Below are 17,423 nucleotides of genomic sequence, written 5' to 3'. Positions count from 1 at the left end.
TTGTTACATCCTGATGGGATGTTGCAACCTCACCCTGCAACCTACAGGGAGGGAGAGTGAAGTCTCTTTGCATTTCCTGTGAATTTGTCCTCTCGGATTTCAGAGAAACCCAAGTCAGGTGCAGGCCCTGCTAGTGACAATGCCAGGAGAGAAATTCTTAACCAGGACGAGAGGTTTCTCGTTTACTGAGGTCTTATTAAATCTCTCTCTCCATCCTGCCATGACGTTTCGAGAAATTGCTGGGAACACTGAGTCTTGATTAGCTGGGTGATAAGATGGGTGAAAGGGTCCATGAACGTTGGGAAATATAGAATTGTCAGATTGAAATTATCTTTTCCACTAACAAGAGCATTATAGAAGTGAACCTGATTCTTGGCAGGAAAGGCTTGTGTGAAATCTGTTATGCGCAAAGGGAGATTATGTGTAGGCCACCATTTCTGGAAATGACATAGAATTGCGGTTATGAGTAAAGCTTCTGGATTCAAACTGTTTGTGTTCATATCCTGGCACCACATTCCAGCCGTGTTACTCTAGACAAGTCATTTGACCCCTCTGTGTCTCAAGTACCTGCCTCATGGAGTTATTGTGTGAATTAAATAAAGTGATTCATGTAAAGTGCATAGTACAGTGCCTGGTACATAGTAAGTGCTCAATAAACAGTAGCTTTTTTTCTTAACCAATTTAATTAGGAGCTAATGGCTGACAGTTCATAGCTTTTTTGAATAATAGGCCTCTCTTGATAACTGAATGCGTGCTGTGAACCCTCTCCCTTCACATATGGTTTCAGTCAGTCCAGGTGCCCTTGAAGGCCACACTGGGTCAGTGGACCCTAGGTTAGGAAGGGCACATGGAAGAGATCAGTTTTACTGGCCCAATTTCTTAAAATAATTGGATCGTATTTAGGGACTATTTTGTATTAGAATTGGCTGGTTTTTGAGTGTGAGAGTCTTCATAAGATCTGCTTTAGTCCTCCCAATCACACACACACATACACACACACACTCACACTCACACATATGCGGCTAGATCATTTAATTTTCTTTCTGAGAAGAATCTTTATTTCCCAGGTCTGGCTCCATCATCTCCTCTTTGGTAATAGTCCCACAGGTTGCCATAATGAGTCATTTGTTAAACTAATCTGTGTTTCCATAGTCCACTATGGTCCTCTGTACTGAGCTTGGGCCACTCAATGGCCCTTTTGTCAGGCTGATTAAAATGTAACTTTGCATGCCAAAAAAGGGCACTCCTCTGGCTTAAAAGCCATCTTCCTTTGTTATAAATGTTTACATTTTTGTATTATGTAAAAAAAAAAAAAAACAAATTTTTCAATGATCTAAATCTTTCAATGGCTTCCATCTTTCTCAGAGTCATGTCCTTAAAAGCCCCATAAGGCATTAATGATCTACCAAACACGCATCAACCTCAGGGCCTTTGCACTTCTGTCTTACACATGAAGGCTGTTGCACAAGCTCTCTGCATGACCATCTCCCTCATATTCTTTAGGTTGTGGAATCAGAGAGGTCTCCTATGACCACCTTGTATCAAATTGCAAATTATTCCCAAGTCCATACATCTATCTCCATTTCTTACCCTGCATCATTTTTCTCCATAGCATTTATCATCTCTGTTTTGTTTGGTTCACTAGCACATACTCAAAGAGTGCCAGGCATGCAGTAGGTGCTCAGTAAATTTTGCTTAAATGAGTAGACGCAGGAAGTAAAAAGAGAATGATAGAAAATAGGTCAGTTAAATGGCTCTCATTTTTCTCCTCAGCAGAGTCACCTGATACGAAAAAGGAGCAAGACCCCCCTGCCAAGTGCCACACCAAAAAGCACAGTAAGTTGACTGGCTTTCAGATGGCCTTTTGTCCTTCCCATCACATTGGACACACCTGGAGGCCACTAGTTTTTCAGCAAATATTGCCTCTGTCTGCTGCCTTCATGTCTTCATCCCAAACAGGGTAGAGTGAGAAATCAGAGGCATCACTTGCTAGCAAAGTAACCCCCTCTGCAGCTGTTTCTCAAAGTGGAGCCTCACTGGATATTTCCTCCTCGTTCTGTCATATGTGCTCTAAAACTGAGACACCCAGTGCCTAAGAACTGCTTCAGGCATGGGGTTAGCAATTTCCATCTCTCCCAGAAGAAAAGGGTGGGAAGAGGAGCGAGATAAGAAGAACCAGTTGAGATGTATCATCCTTTCTTTTGCTAAATGTTGACCTCCTACCTTTGTGGAGTTCCCATTCCAAGAAATGACTGTTTTTTCTTAAGATTCAACACTGCTCTTTGGGAGTTGGATCTCCTCCAGTAATAAAATCTTATGAACATATATGAAATATCAGAGACATGGAATTGTGGGTGGAACACAGAAAGAAATCAAGATGGTATAATCCAGGCCTGTAATCCCAGCACTTTGGGAGACCGAGGTGGGTGGATCACTTGAGCTCAGGAGTTCAAGATCAGCCTGGGAAACATGGTGAGACCCCATCTCTACAAAAAATACAAGAATTAGCTGGGCATGGTGGCACATGCCTGTAGTCCCAGCTACTTGGGAGGCTGAGGCAGGAGGATCGCTTGAGCCAGAGAGGTCTAGGCTGCAATGAGCTATAATTGCACCACTGCACTCCAGCCTGAGCCACAGAGTGATACCGTGTCTCAAAAAAAAAAAAAAAAAAAAAAAAAAAAAAAAAGGTATAATCCAGAAATTATAAGGAATTAGAATGTTTTTATCTGTTATTCCACATCATCCCACAACACTGAATTAATGCAACCCCTCAAATGGTGGGTGGGGTGAGGGTGGGGCATCACAAATTCAGTGGGAGTGAAGTTGAATTTGCTTGATAATCTTATTGCAGTAGTGGCTTCATTTTCAATTTGGGTCCTCCAGTCCCTGCATGACCACCCCCTTCCCTACCACCCTCATCTATTCTGGGAGTAAACATTCTAGAGCCTTATTGATTTGCATTTGGCTGAAACACAGTTGCTGGGTCAAAGCAATTTAATTGCTTGAGGTACTAGATAAAAGTGGTTGAGAGTTGCTCTTTGGGGAAGTAACAGGTTGAAATGAACCCCAAGCAGTTTGTGAATAATAACTAGAAGAAACTTCCCTGTGGCTTAGGAGACCTAAGGCCTATTCCTTAGTCTTGGCTATGTCACTAGTTAGCTGTGACCCTGATCAACTCACTTAAATTCTCTGTGTCCCAGTTTCCTGATTTGTAAAATAAAATAGTAAAATAAAATATTGTGCTAGTTTATTCTTTTTTTTTTTTTTTGAGACGGAGTCTCGCTCTGTCACCCAGGCTGGAGTGCAGTGGCGCGATCTTGGCTCACTGCAAGCTCTGCCTCCTGGGTTCATGCCATTCTCCTGCCTCAGCCTCCCGAGTAGGACCGAGTAGGACTGAGCCTGGGACTACAGGCACCCGCCACTATGCCCAGCTAATTTTTTGTACTTTTAGTAGAAACGGGGTTTCACAGCGTTAGCCAGGATGGTCTCGATCTCCTGACCTCGTGATCCGCCCGTCTCAGCCTCCCAAAGTGCTGGGATTACAGGCGTGAGCCACCGCGTCCCGCCTGTGCTAGTTTATTCTTAAATACCTTTTTAATGTCCAACATCTGGTAATTCTGTGATCCATCTTCCCTGAGAAGTAGGGGAGAAATGAGTATCTCCTACTTGGAGGAAGATGACCCAACTCAATGCTCTCTGCCCTACCTTTGCTGTGACTTGGGCCATTAATAACCTCCCTTTCTGCTTTTCATCAGACCCGAGAGGGACTCACTTATGGGAATTCATCCGCGACATCCTCTTGAACCCAGACAAGAACCCAGGATTAATAAAATGGGAAGACCGATCTGAGGGCGTCTTCAGGTTCTTGAAATCAGAGGCAGTGGCTCAGCTATGGGGTAAAAAGAAGAACAACAGCAGCATGACCTATGAAAAGCTCAGCCGAGCTATGAGGTGAGGAGTTTCATGTCTCTGAAAACGATAAGACTGCACGACCCATTATTTACCTAGCAACCTTCATCTGATCAGTCACCTTATGCGATCTCCTTTGTTACAGATACTACTACAAAAGAGAAATTCTGGAGCGTGTGGATGGACGAAGACTGGTATATAAATTTGGGAAGAATGCCCGAGGATGGAGGGAAAATGAAAACTGAAGCTGCCAATACTTTGGACACAAACCAAAACACACACCAACTAATCACAAACAAAGAACTCCTGGACGTAAATATTTCAAAGACTACTTTTCTCTGATATTTATGTACCATGAGGGGAAAAAGAAACTACTTCTAACGGGAAGAAGAAACACTACAATTGATTAAAAAAATTATTTTGTTACTTTGAAGTATGTCCTATATGGGGAAAAAACGTACACAGTTTTCTGTGAAATATGATGCTGTATGTGGTTGTGATTTGTTTTCACCTCTATTGTGAATTCTTTTTCACTGCAAGAGTGACAGGGTTTGTAGCCTTGTGCTTCTTGCTAAGAGAAAGGAAAAAAAATCAGAGGGCATTAAATGTTTTGTGTGTGACACGATTTAGAAAAAGGTGATGCATCCCACATGTAAGCATCCATATGGCTTCGTCAAGGGAGGTGAACATGGTTGCTGGGTTGAATTCCAGGGTCTCAGATGGTGAGGACAAAGTGGATGGATGCTGGGAAGGTTAACCTGAGCCTTAGGATCCAGTGAGTGGAGAATGGGGACTTCCAAAACTCAAGGTTGGCTATAATCTCTGCATAATCACATGACTTGGAATAATTAAATCAGCAAGAAGAATAATGGTGGGGTCTTTATATTCATTCAGGAATGGTTTATCTGATGCCAGGGCTGTCTTCCTTCCTCTCCCTTGGATGGTTGGTGAAATACTTTAAAAAATTGCCCTCTCTGCTTACTTCTAGCTATTTAAGAGAGAGCCCAGCTTGGTTCTTTTTTGCTCCAAGTGCTTAAAAATAAGTTGGATAAAGGAGACGGTGGTGTGGAAATGACTGAAGAGTTTGCTCTTGTATCCCTATAGTCCAAGGTTTCTCAATCTGCACAATTGACATTGTTTGAGGGCTTTCCTGTGCATTGTAAGATGTTCAGCAGCATCCACTGATGACCTCTAACCACTTGACACCAGAAAACCCACAGCTGTGATAATCCAAAATGTCTCTAGACATCACCAAATGTTCCCTGGGGGGCAAAACTGCCCTTGATTGAGAACCACCAGTTTAGCTAGTCAATATGAGGATGGTGGTTTATTCTCAGAAGAAAAAGATATGTAAGGTCTTTTAGTTCCTTAGAGTGAAGCAAAAGTAAGACTTCAACCTCAACCTATCTTTATGTTTTAAATGTTAGGGGCAATAAGTTGAAATAGCTAGAGGAACTTCTTTTCAGAACCCCAGATGAGAGCCAATGTCAGATAAGGTAAACATAGTAATGTAGCAGGAACTACAGTAGAAGACATTTTCACTGGAATTACAAAGCAGAATTAAAATTATATTGTAGAAGGAAACACCAAGAAAAGAATTTCTAGGGAAAATCCTCTTTGCAGGTATTAATTCTCATAATTTTTTGTCTTTTGGATTATCTGTTTACTGTGTCATCTGAACTGATTCCAAGTGAATGGTTTATTGCCTAGATTTTTTACTCAGAGGGTTGTTTTGTTTTGTTTTTAAGAAAAGAAAGAAAGGATGAAAAAAATAAACCGAAAACTCAGCTCAGGCACAATTGTCACCAAGGAGTTGGAAGCTGCTTCTTCAATAGAGGAATTGTTCTGGGGGTCCTGGAGACTTATCATTGAGCCGTGCAATCTGGGAAGCACAGGAATCAGTAGACACTTTGAAAATGGATTTGAATGTTCTTATCCCTTTTGCAGCTTTTCTTTTGGGCTCTCTCATGTCCTTGGCTTGCTCCTCCATTCTACCTCTCTTTCTCCAGCAATGATATGCAAATGAAGACATGTATCAGTAAGAGGGAGTGCTCTTCATCAACTAATAGAGCACCTACCACAGTGTCTTACCTGGTAGAGGTAAGCAATTCATATTCAAAGGTTGCAAAGTGTTTGTAATATATTCACAAGGCTAGAAGTAGGAAGAGTCAAAAATTTGTCCTAATTATAATGAGAACCATTCTAGGTCATGATCTTGGAGGACCCATGAATAAGTTTCCAAAGGTGCAACCAAATCCATTTTTATTTCTGCCTGACTTAGTCACCTTTGTAAAGGTTTAACTTGGTGTTGTCAAGTAACAGTTACTGAAAGAGCTGAGAAAAGGAACAATGAACAGCAAAGATCTTGACTGTGCAACTCAGACATTCCTGCAGAAAAGACATATGTTGCTTTACAAGCAAGGCCAAAGAACTATGGGGCCTTCCCAGCATTTGACTGTTCATTACATAGAAGGAATTAAATATCCAGTTACTTGAATGGGTATAATGCATGAATATTTGTGTGTCTGTGTGTGTCTGAGTTGTGTGACTTTATTAGGGGTATCTACCAATGCTCTCACTGTGGTTCCTTCTCTGACTTTGCCTGTTCATCATCTAAGGAGGCTAGATCCTTCTCTGAGTTCACCCTTCCTCAAACCTGTAAGTTTCTCATTTCTTTCAAATTGGCTTTGGCTCTTTCTGCAACCTTTCCATTCAAGAGCAATCTTTGCTAAGGTGTAAGTGAATATGAAGAGTACCAACTACAACAGTTCTACAGATAATTAGTGGATTGGGTTGTTTGTTGAGAGTGAAGGTTTCTTGGCACCTGGTGCCTGATTAAGGCTGGAGTATTAAGTTCTCAGCATATCTTTCTATTGTCTTGACTTGAGTTTGCCGCATTTTCTACGTGCTGTTCGTGACTTGGAGAACGTAAAGTAATCGAGTTATGCCAGCTTGAGGTGGGAACAGAGTACTTCCCACCACAGTGGTGAAAGGGAGAGCAAAGTCCTATGGATAAGCCCTCCTTCCTTTTGGGGATGCATGGCTCTCACTTGAGAAGCTCACCTGTGCTGAACATCCACATGGTCACTAATCATGTTATCCTTAAATCCCCCTTATGCCTGAGTTGAAAGGCCTCTCCCTTATTAGGTTTTCATGGGAACCTGAGGCAGCAAATCTATTGCTAAGACCTTACCAGGCTCAAATCATCTGAGGCTGCTAGGTAGTTAACTTGGTAAGACTTAAGCAAGGCTCTGGTTCTCAGGGGCATAAGCAACAGTTTCTTGAATGTGCCATCTGAGAAGGGAGATCCAGGTTATGAGTTTTCCTTTGAACACATTGGTCTTTTCTCAAAGTTCCTGCCTTGCTAGACTGTTAGCTCTTTGAGGATAGGGACTATGTCTTATCAATCACTATTATTTTCCTGTTACCTAGCATGAAACAAGTACACAACATATATTTGTTCAATGAATGAATGAATGTCTCCTAAAAGACTCCTCTGATTGGGAGACCATATCTATAATTGGGATGTGAATCATTTCTTCAGTGGAATAAGAGCACAATGGCACAACCTTCAAGGACATATTATCTACTATGAACATTTTACTGTGAGACTCTTTATTTTGCCTTCACTTGCGCTGAAATGAAACCAAAACAGGCCGTTGGGTTCCACAAGTAAACATATGTTGGATGAGAATTCTGTTGCCTTGTTGGGAACTGTGAGACTTATCTGGTATGAGAAGCCAGTAATGAACCTTTGACCTGTTTTAACCAATGAAGATTATGAATGTGTTAATATGATGTAAATTGCTATTTAAGTGTAAAGCAGTTCTAAGTTTTAGTATTTGGGGATTGGTTTTTATTATTTTTTTCCTTTTTGAAAAATACTGAGGGATCTTTTGATAAAGTTAGTAATGCATATTAGATTTTAGTTTTGCAAGCATGTTGTTTTTTAAATGTATCAAGTATAGAAAAAGGTAAAACAGTTAAGAAGGAAGGCAATTATATTATTATTCTGTAGTTAAGCAAACATTTGTTGAGTGCCTACTATGTGCACGGCATGGGCCCATATGTGTGAGGAGCTTGTCTAATTATGTAGGATGCAATAGATCTTGGTAGTTACGTATTGGGCAGATACTTACTGTATGAATAAAAGAACATCACAGTAATCACAATATCAGAGCTGAATTATCCTCAGTGTTGCTTCTTGGAATTCAGTTTCTGGAACTAGTGATAGAACATTTATATAAAAAAATTCCTGTTGAGACTATGTCTTATGAACCTCTGAAATGTACAAGCCTTCACAAGTTTAACTAAATTGGGATTAATCTTTCTGTAGCTATCTGCATAATTCTTGTTTTTCTTCCCATCTGACTCCTGGGTTGACAATTTGTGGGAAACAACTCTATTGCTACTATTAAAAAAAAATCAGAAATCTTTCCCTTTAAGCTATGTTAAATTCAGACTATTCCTGATTTATGAAAGAATTATATTTTTCAAAATATGTTTATTTGTTTGATGGGTCCCAGGAAACACTAATAAAAACCACAGAGACCAGCCTGGAAATGTGTGTTTCATTCTTCAATAAGCCATTCAACGCTGGGCTTAGAGAAAATGCACTTAATTTCTAACAACAGAACATATACAGCTTCTGTGTTACTTTACTCAAAAAGCATTTATTGAGCATCTACTATGTGCCAGATGTTGTTCTAGGCACCAAATTGTAGCAGAGGATGAAAGAGACAAAAATCTCTGCTCTCATAAAATTTATGTTGTATTGAGTAGAAACAGTCAAGAAAAAACACAAACAAATAAATAATGCATAGCATATCGGATGTGTAGTAAAGAAATATAGAGGAGCAGAGAGTGCTAGAGCACTTAATACGATAGGGGCGTGCTGTAAATTTAGGCAGTGTTAAGAAGGAAACATTTCAGTAAAGAACTGAAGGATCTAAAGGAAAGAGCCACACAGATATACAGATAACTGGGGGAGTGATCCATAGTGAAGGGATATGAGAGGGTCCTAAGGTGGGTGTGTTCCTTATCATGCCCAGGGAACAGTGAGGAGGTCTGTTTGCCAGAGTAGACCAGCAATAGTAAAAAATGGTGAAACAGAGGTACTGGTGGATTAGATCACATACAGCTTGGAGGCCATTATGAAGGCTCTAGTTTTTCCTTTGCATGCGTGTGATGGAGATACTAGAGGAGTGACATGATCCAACTTCTGGTTTAAAATGATTCCTCTGGCTGTTGTTTTGAGAATGGATTGCAGGAAAGCATTCAATGCTGGATATAAAGAAAGGTAGAAAAGATGACCCTCATCTCCAGGTCTCTAATACAATACTTAAAAATGTCTCTAGGCAGTAAGTGAGCTCTAGTAGTTCATAGCACGTTTCTCCCTGGGTCCAGAAAATCTCAGCTATTTAATCACATGATGTCATAAATGATCATGAAAATAATAATGCTAACTATTCTGGGAAGATTCACTTGTCCCAGGAATTATGATAATATTCTTTACATATATTATTATATTCAATCCTCATATAAACTTAGATATATAGATATTATCTCCAGTTTTCAAATAAGGGAAATGAAGATCAGAAAAATTAAATGACTTTCTGAGGGTCACACAGCTAGTAATAAGGGGTAGATCTGACACTGTTTACACAAGTCCCTCTTTCCTCCCTCCCACCCCCAACCCAAGTCCATGTTCTACCAATAATATTTCTCTAGTTTCTCAGGATGCTAATTTTTTTTTTACACAGACACACTCACACGCACACGCACACGCACACACACAGAGGTTTCTATAGTTAAACAGAGCTACTTACTGTAAGAATTCTCAGAGTTTTTACTATAATAATGTGCATTGTGAATCTGCAAGAGAGGGAAAAAGTGTGCCCACTTCCCTAAGCCTATTTGACGATGGACACCTTTCACCAAAGTAGGCCTCGTGAAACCAGCACCCCTTAGGACACTCCTAATCTTTAAAAATTACTTCTCAGAAGAGGTAGTATTTTTCACGTTTGGGCTAAATAAATTTTCTGATAATATTTCTGCAAAATGGAATCTATTCCAAAAAATGGAATCTATTCCATTTTTTTCCTCCTTGAGAAGAAATCCCTTACTTACTGACCTGGGCATTATGTATTTGCATTGATGCATTTCTCAGTAATCATAAAGATCTTGCAAAGTGACTCTTTGAAAACCATGAACTCTCCTCAATTTTAACTCATTAGAATTACCTACTCAAAACTATAGGTACTAGCCCCAGGTGACAATTTAAGTTTAAATTACTTACAATTATATAAATTAAAATTTAAGTTCCTAGTCACACTATCCACTTTTCAAGTGCTGAATAGTCGCATATGGCTAAATGGTTACTTTACTGGACAGTGAAGACACCAAACATTTCCATCATCAGAGAAAATTCTATAGGCTAATACTGCTCTAAAATCTGACCTGGGAGGGTGGGGTAAGGGTGGAAAGGATAGTGATCAAAACTAACCAACAGTGAAATAGGATTCCCGGGAGCCTTAGAAACCAAAGGTGACCCTGAATTGTAGAGAACAAAAAATAAAGATCCAAAGCAAATAACTGTGTTTGCTGGAGTGATGACAGTATCTGCCAGTATAAACAGGTTTGATGTTGTCAGTGGAGCCTTGGTGTGGGAGGATTTGATTATTCCTATCTCCAAACCCCAAAAATACCCTACAGTCGTTAATATGAATGTTCCAAGGATGTGGCTTTTTGGTTGAGAATATTGGCATTGAGGGGAGATGACCAAAATGGGAAGGGAAATAGAGGGTCCCCAAATAGAAATGGTTGCCACTGCCCATTCTGCTATAAATGGCACTAATACCACTTTATTCCTTCTTTTCAAGAACAGCTTCTTGCGTGAGTCAACTGCCCTTAGGCACTCTTTCCTTATAAATCAGTTCTCCTTCATTATTATCATGATCTGGCCTCTGTTCACATCAAGTCACTGACAATGCCCTACTGGAGGTCATAGTCAAACTCATTCCTGCGTCAGGAACTTTGCTGCAGCTGTTCCCTCTAGCGACAATGCACTTTCGGTCTTCATGTGGCTGGTTCCATCCAGTTGTGCAGGTCTCAGTTCAAAACATTGCTTTCCTGATTGTACTTGCTTCAGCTGCCCACCTACCTCACGTTGCTTCCTATTACATTGTCCACATTTAATCTTCACAGAACTTACAGTATCTGAAATTATTTTAAAAAATTCATTAGTTCACCAAGTCCTTATGATTTTATCTCTGACCAGTCAGCACTCCTGGTTCACTGGCTTCCCTCCACCCACCAAGTTATCCTTAAAAACTGCTCCCCGAATGCTTGAGGAATCTGATTTGAGTAATAATAAAACTCTGGTCTCCCAACCCCCTCAAAAAAAATTCATTACTTTTATAGTATTTCTTATCCCTGCTAGAACATAAGCTCTTGGAGAACGGGAGCCAGAAACTTCCATGTTGACCAATGTGTTCCTAGAGCGAGGATGTGCCTGACACGTCCCCCTGACCCCATTAATATTTGTAGAATGAATAAATAAATAAAGGACATGCTTATTTTCAAATTACAAGGTCTTTATGATTTTTGACACTGGTGACACCCTGCCCCCTTTAATTTTGGAAAATAATCTAATCCTTTGTTTTCTGCACCAGTGAAATTCTTGCCCTTCTGCTTTCCTGAGTATTCGTTCTTCAGTTCTTTCTCTTCCCATTCCTCTGTCTGCGTTCCCCAAGATTAAATCCTCAGCCCCCTTCTTTCCTCCCATTCTCTGCCTCAAAGTTTAGCCTCTTGAAAGTTCAGCCTTAAGAAACTTCATAATGATATAAGGGAGGTACAGGCTGTTTCTTCCTGGTCCTGACTTCAACTCTAACTGGCTGGAGACTATGAACCTGTCACTCCTCCATTCTTTAGTTTCTTCTTCTATGAAATGGAGACATACCTTCTTCCCAGTGTTGTTGTGGGAATCAAGCAGATTCTAGCCCCTGTTCATTTCATAATTTTTTTTTTTGAGATGGAGTTTCACTCTTGTTGCTCAGGCTGAAGTGCAATGGCACGATCTCGGCTCACCGCAAACTCCGCCCCCCGGGTTCAAGCGATTCTCCTGCCTACGCCCCCTCCTCCCCGAGTAGCTGAGATTACAGGCGTGCACCACCACGCCCGGCTAATTTTTATTTATTTTTATTTTTAGTAGAGACAGATTTCTCCATGTTGGTCAGGCTGGTCTCAGACTCTCAACCTCAGGTGATCTGCCCGCCTCAGCTTCCCAAAGTGCTGGGATTACAGGTGTGAGCCACCACACCCGGCCCATTCGATAATTTTAAAGGGTTTATATGTGCAGGCATTGTGCAAAACACTTTGATTTTATTTTTTCTTGTAACTCTCACTCTAACCTCACGAGACAAGTTTGGGAAACTGAGGTTCAGAGAGGTGAAGAATTGTACCTGAGTTCATTCTGCTGATGTGGAAGAGCTGATATTTGCACCGCTGTCTGGCTGAAACCAGAATTTAGGTCTTAAACATGATGCTCTATTGTCTTCCTTTGAAAGCATTAAGAAAATAATTAAGCACTAGGCCGGGCGCGGTGGCTCACGCCTGTAATCCCAGCACTTTGGGAGGCCGAGGCGGGCGGATCACAAGGTCAGGAGATCGAGACCACGGTGAAACCCCGTCTCTACTAAAAATACAAAAAATTAGCCGGGCGCGGTTGTGGGCGCCTGTAGTCCCAGCTACTCGGGAGGCTGAGGCAGGAGAATGGCGTGAACCCGGGAGGCGGAGCTTGCAGTGAGCCGAGATCGCGCCACTGCACTCCAGCCTGGGCGACAGAGCGAGACTCCGTCTCAAAAAAAAAAAAAAAAAAAAAAAAAAAAAAGAAAATAATTAAGCACTAAACAAAATAAGAAACTTATTTTTGAATTTATGATGACCCAAAGAGAGGTATTAATATTTAGAGTGTCTAGCATGGGAATGCAATGATAACTAGTCAACACTGGTGTCGTCCAGCCATTTTACCCTGTGTTAAAGGGCATATCTGACCATCTCTGGGTAAGGACTAAGATTCAAGGAGGATTTGATGTCTGATCTGCCTTAAAATCATAGCCCCAGAGCTGGAAGATTATTTGGTACAAACTTTTGTCATAAGAGTTTAGAGAGGTTAAAGAACAAACTCAAGGTCACCCAGGCTCTTGGCTAGAAGGGGAAGCCAGTCTTCCCACTTTCCTCTTCAAAAATCCTTCCACCCAATGTGAATCTTCTTGGCTATGGTCCTCCCATATTCACAGGGCTCTTCCATCCCAAAGCAGAGACATCTTCAGGGAAGCTCCTCTTTCCTCTTGGCCTGCATGGTGATACCATGCAACTTTCTTGTGCTGATTCCTCAAATCCAGCCAACGTCATCTTCCCTCTGGGCCACAGCCAAGTCAGGGAGGAAGAACTGCACATCCTAGACATTGGTGGAAGGGCAGATGTATGGAACCAGAGGGACCATGTCAGCGCTGCTAAGAAATGATGGATGCAAAAGTCCCAGCACTTCTGAGGAAGGGACACAGAGTGTTCCTGGAGTCTGGTAAAAGATCCCATTAATCATCACTTCTGTCTTCTCTCCTCTGCTTCACTGTGTGTATGTGTGTGTCGTGTCGTGTGTGTGTGTGCATGTTGTCTGTTTGTATGTCTGCCTGCCCTTCTCTCTCTTACTCTCTGTGTCTCTTTCAGAGTCCCTGTTCCTTTCCCATACCCTTCCTTCCTCTTGCTCACCAATCCCTTTCAGACTCCTTCCCTCTTCAAACCTGTCTTTCCAGGTTGTTGAAAGACAGAGCCAACAAGAGGACAGACCAGGACCAGGAATGGTGCCATCTCTCTGAAAGCCTCAGTGGTGACAATAACAAATGGTATTTACCTAAGAGTTATTAACACATCAACTGTTCTCTCCTTTACTGTTTAGTCATGTCATTCAGCACTAATGGACTTTTCCAATGGCAAACAGAAAGAGAAGAAGGAAAACAAACAGTGTATTCACACTAGATAGAATCGGTGATCCCTGCTGAAGCTGTGAAAATAGAGGGCATCTCTTAGGTTTGACCTGAGGACATATCTCACCTGGATGTTGCTTGCAAGATTCTGGGCCTATGAGAAAGATAGCAAAAAGAAGTGAAGGACATGGCTTCATGGTGCAAGAAATAAGTGCTTTACTTATTCAACACTTTCAACTATGAATTGATGACAATCAAGATTCACTGCACTAGGTGTTGCCGTATTGCACCAGACAGACTGAAGACAAGGTTGTGAGTGGTCCAAGTTCACACAGTAGGTCAGCATGAGAGCCCATCTCACTTCCAGTTTTACTCCACCATGCTGCCTCCATTGATGCCCATTCTTCTTTCTCTCTCTCTCTCTCTTTTTTTTTTTTTTTTTAAGACAGGATCTCACTTTGTCACCTAGGCTGGAGGGCAGTGGCATAATCAGGGCTTACTGCACCCTCAACCTCCTGGATTCAAGCAGCTCTCCAACCTCAGCTTCCCAAGTGGTTGCGACTACAGGTACACATCACCACGACTGGCTAATTTTAAAATTCTTTTTTAGAGACAGGGGCTTGCTATGTTGCCCAGGCTAGTCTCGAACTCCTGGACTCAAACAACCCTCCCACCTTGGCCTCCAAAGTGCTGGGAATACAGGCATGAGCTGCTGTGCCTAGCGCCATTCTTTCTTTAGTAAGGAAACTGGAATACAGGCTAACAGGGTAAAAAGCATAGACTTTTGAGTTAGAACAACCCTTGTTTTAATTCACATACCTTCACTTACAAGGTGGGTGCCCTTGGACAAGTGGCTTAACCTCTCCAAGCCTCAGCTTCCTCATGAAAAAGCAGAGGTTCTAAGTGGGAACTTATACTTTTGGGGAAGAGAACCAAATAACCAGGGTATTACATTGCAGTATGATCAATAACAGGGAACTGCAGGGAGACAGGATGCCTGGTTTCCAGGCATGGCTGTAACTCTAAGTAGCCATGGACCCTACACAAATTTTAAAAACTCTATTGTCTTAGTTTATTCGCCTGTAAATCAGTAGATTGGACTAGATCATCTCAGGCCATTCCAAACAGAAAGTTCCAGGAATTTATGAAAATAAGTTTGAATCAAGTCCAACATTTCTTTAAATCTTTATATCTCAGCCACACTATTTAAAAATGGCTTCCCTTATCCCCCTAGAATGGGCTGGGAGCTAAAGTGAATGCTGAGCCATCTCTAGTGGAGTTTTAGGGTTGAGGAGGTGGGAGGGGAGTGGAGAAAAAATCAGCAGAGCCTGGATCCCTGGACATCCTTAGCCAGTTCCAAGGGATGCTGTCCTTTTGGATCTAAGAATTGCATCCCCATCTGCTAACACTGCTTCTTGGGGATCTGTCTCACAGGTAACAGTGAAGGCTGATATTTATTAAGTGTTTACTCTGTGTCAGACAAAGTACTGCACTTTACCTGTATGATTTCACTTAACTCTATGAGCTAGGTGCTGTCATTATTATCATCTTTCCCTTGGAAGGAAGATACTGAGATTCAGAATGATTATGGAAATTTCCCAAGTGGCAGAATTAGGATTTGAACCCAGCTCCCAAGCAATGGCATTTCTTTCAGTGAAACTCCTAAACTGCTAAAGGAAGCACTGCCTGAGGTTTGAACAGCTAAGTGAAGTCCCTTCTTTCTTTGAGTCTGCTTTCTTAGAAACAGGAAGTAGACTTTTGCCAAAAATGTAAAAATAAACAGGTCCCTGGGGCACCACGTGTAAGTTGAAATTCAAAACTCTTGACAGATGTTGCCTTTTCTTGAATCTGGTTGGTCTCAGCAATGCTAATGATGGAATCACAGATTGGACTCTCAGGGAGCTCCTGCAACAGGAATATGCTACATGTCTACTAAGAGTGTTGGTCTCAGGGAATATGTTTGGTGTGTGAGTGATGCAAAGTTAGGATACAGGATGGCAGAAAAAAGAAAGGCGATCTCTGGTCCTGACAGCTAGGAAAGCCTCCCCCAAAGCATGGAATTTAATTTCCATTAAAAGACAGTAATCATTTTCATTTCTAATATTATAACTTTAAAAAACCTGATGTCTGATCATTATTTAAAAAATGAAGAAATATAGAAAATACAAAGGAAGTTAAAAAATGTATACTACAAATCTCACAACTAAAAGAATCCTTATATACATTTGGTAGACACCTTTCCAGGGTTCTAGAATAATAAAAAGATAGATGATTGAGGGATGGAAAGTGAGAGGGTGCAGTGAATCAAGATTTGCAAAACTTTGTATCTGAGTCATATTAATGCATTAGTTATTCATTAAAAAGAATAATTGTACAGACAAATAACTTTATAAAGATACAACCTGACATGCTATTTAAAAATTAAAAATTAGTCAGTTTGACTTGAACTCAACTTGAAGAAAAAGAGATGGAGTCAATTCAAATAAACGTTCTTTTAATATACCGTATCTTCAAAAGATACCTGTAAGTTTACAAAAATAAAATTATGAAAAGATTGACATTGGAGTAATTATGCTTTTACAAAATCCATTCATTTTTAGATGGGTTGGTTGGCTCCTTGCTGTAAAAGATGATAAAGTTAACTCTTGTGTTGTTTCTCACATTTTCCTTTCCCTACTTACTGATTTGGGTTAGTCTATTTTTATTTTTACATTACTGAGGTTTAAATACTTTTATTCTTTTTGACAAAATCAGAACCAAAACCCCAAAGTTGTTTAATCTTAGATCTAAATCTATGTGTGTCAAATATTTACCACCTGTTTTTTCACATTTATTATTCATCTCGTGCTTCTTTATTTGGATTCACCTCTTGGTTGGCCAGATTTCATAATGTAATGAATTCTTCTTGGTTCCTCTTGAGTTTATATTCTTCTCTTCTCTCTTTCTGGTAGTTCTCAGTTTATACGGGGAACTATGTGACTCTGAGGAAACTAGCTCTTTCTTTAGCTCCAGATATGGAACCCACTACCCAGGTTGAGCAGATCACAGCATTCTCCATCCTTGGTGAGGGTTATCTATGTGACCTCAGATGGTGTGACCGCAGATGGCACAAGCAGAGTGAATCTTAGGACTTTTGGGTGGAAATATTGGAACATAGAACTCTCTTTCTCAAGATTGAACGATATGAGGATGCGAATCCCAGAACTACTGCAACTATCTGTTTGCTTCCATGAGAGAAGTTAGCCTGAGGATAAAGTCAACACATTGGGAAGGGTTAGGACAAACCAAATTTCGGAGGACTTTTGCTGGGTCCCTGATGATATCATGAACTCCTGGACCAGGTTAGACCGAAGTAACCCCTATTATTAAACTTTTCAGTTACAGCAGCCAATAAGTTCTTATTTTAGATAGTATAAGTTTTCTGTTGATTACAAAATGAAGAGCACTAGTTCATAAAATTGTGAAGGTAGCTGGTGACAGGGGCTTATGGAAAACAGTTCTATAGAGAAAATGACAGCAACAAAGCTT

At 40.8% G+C, this 17,423-nt stretch overlaps 1 protein-coding gene across 3 annotated transcripts in view; it reads left to right on the top strand.

Annotated features, from left to right (window-relative positions):
* EHF (ETS homologous factor) overlaps positions 1-8,472 on the top strand; it is a 41,817-nt gene extending 33,345 nt beyond the window's left edge. For 2 of the 3 annotated variants that reach the window (XM_065528326.2, XM_005578217.5), the window contains 3 exons: positions 1,774-1,836; positions 3,756-3,951; positions 4,055-8,472. In XM_065528326.2, coding sequence (XP_065384398.1) covers positions 1,774-1,836; positions 3,756-3,951; positions 4,055-4,154 — 359 coding nt within the window. In that variant the 3' untranslated portion in view covers positions 4,155-8,472. The remainder of the gene's footprint in view (positions 1-1,773; positions 1,837-3,755; positions 3,952-4,054) is intronic. The other variant, XM_015434925.4, reaches the window with a different exon arrangement.
* The last annotated feature ends 8,951 nt before the right edge of the window (positions 8,473-17,423 follow it).

Source organism: Macaca fascicularis, chromosome 14, assembly GCF_037993035.2.
Source record: "Macaca fascicularis isolate 582-1 chromosome 14, T2T-MFA8v1.1".
Taxonomy (NCBI): domain Eukaryota; kingdom Metazoa; phylum Chordata; class Mammalia; order Primates; family Cercopithecidae; genus Macaca; species Macaca fascicularis.
Note: the sequence above shows the minus strand (reverse complement) of the source record. Positions and strands in the feature narration are given on the sequence as shown.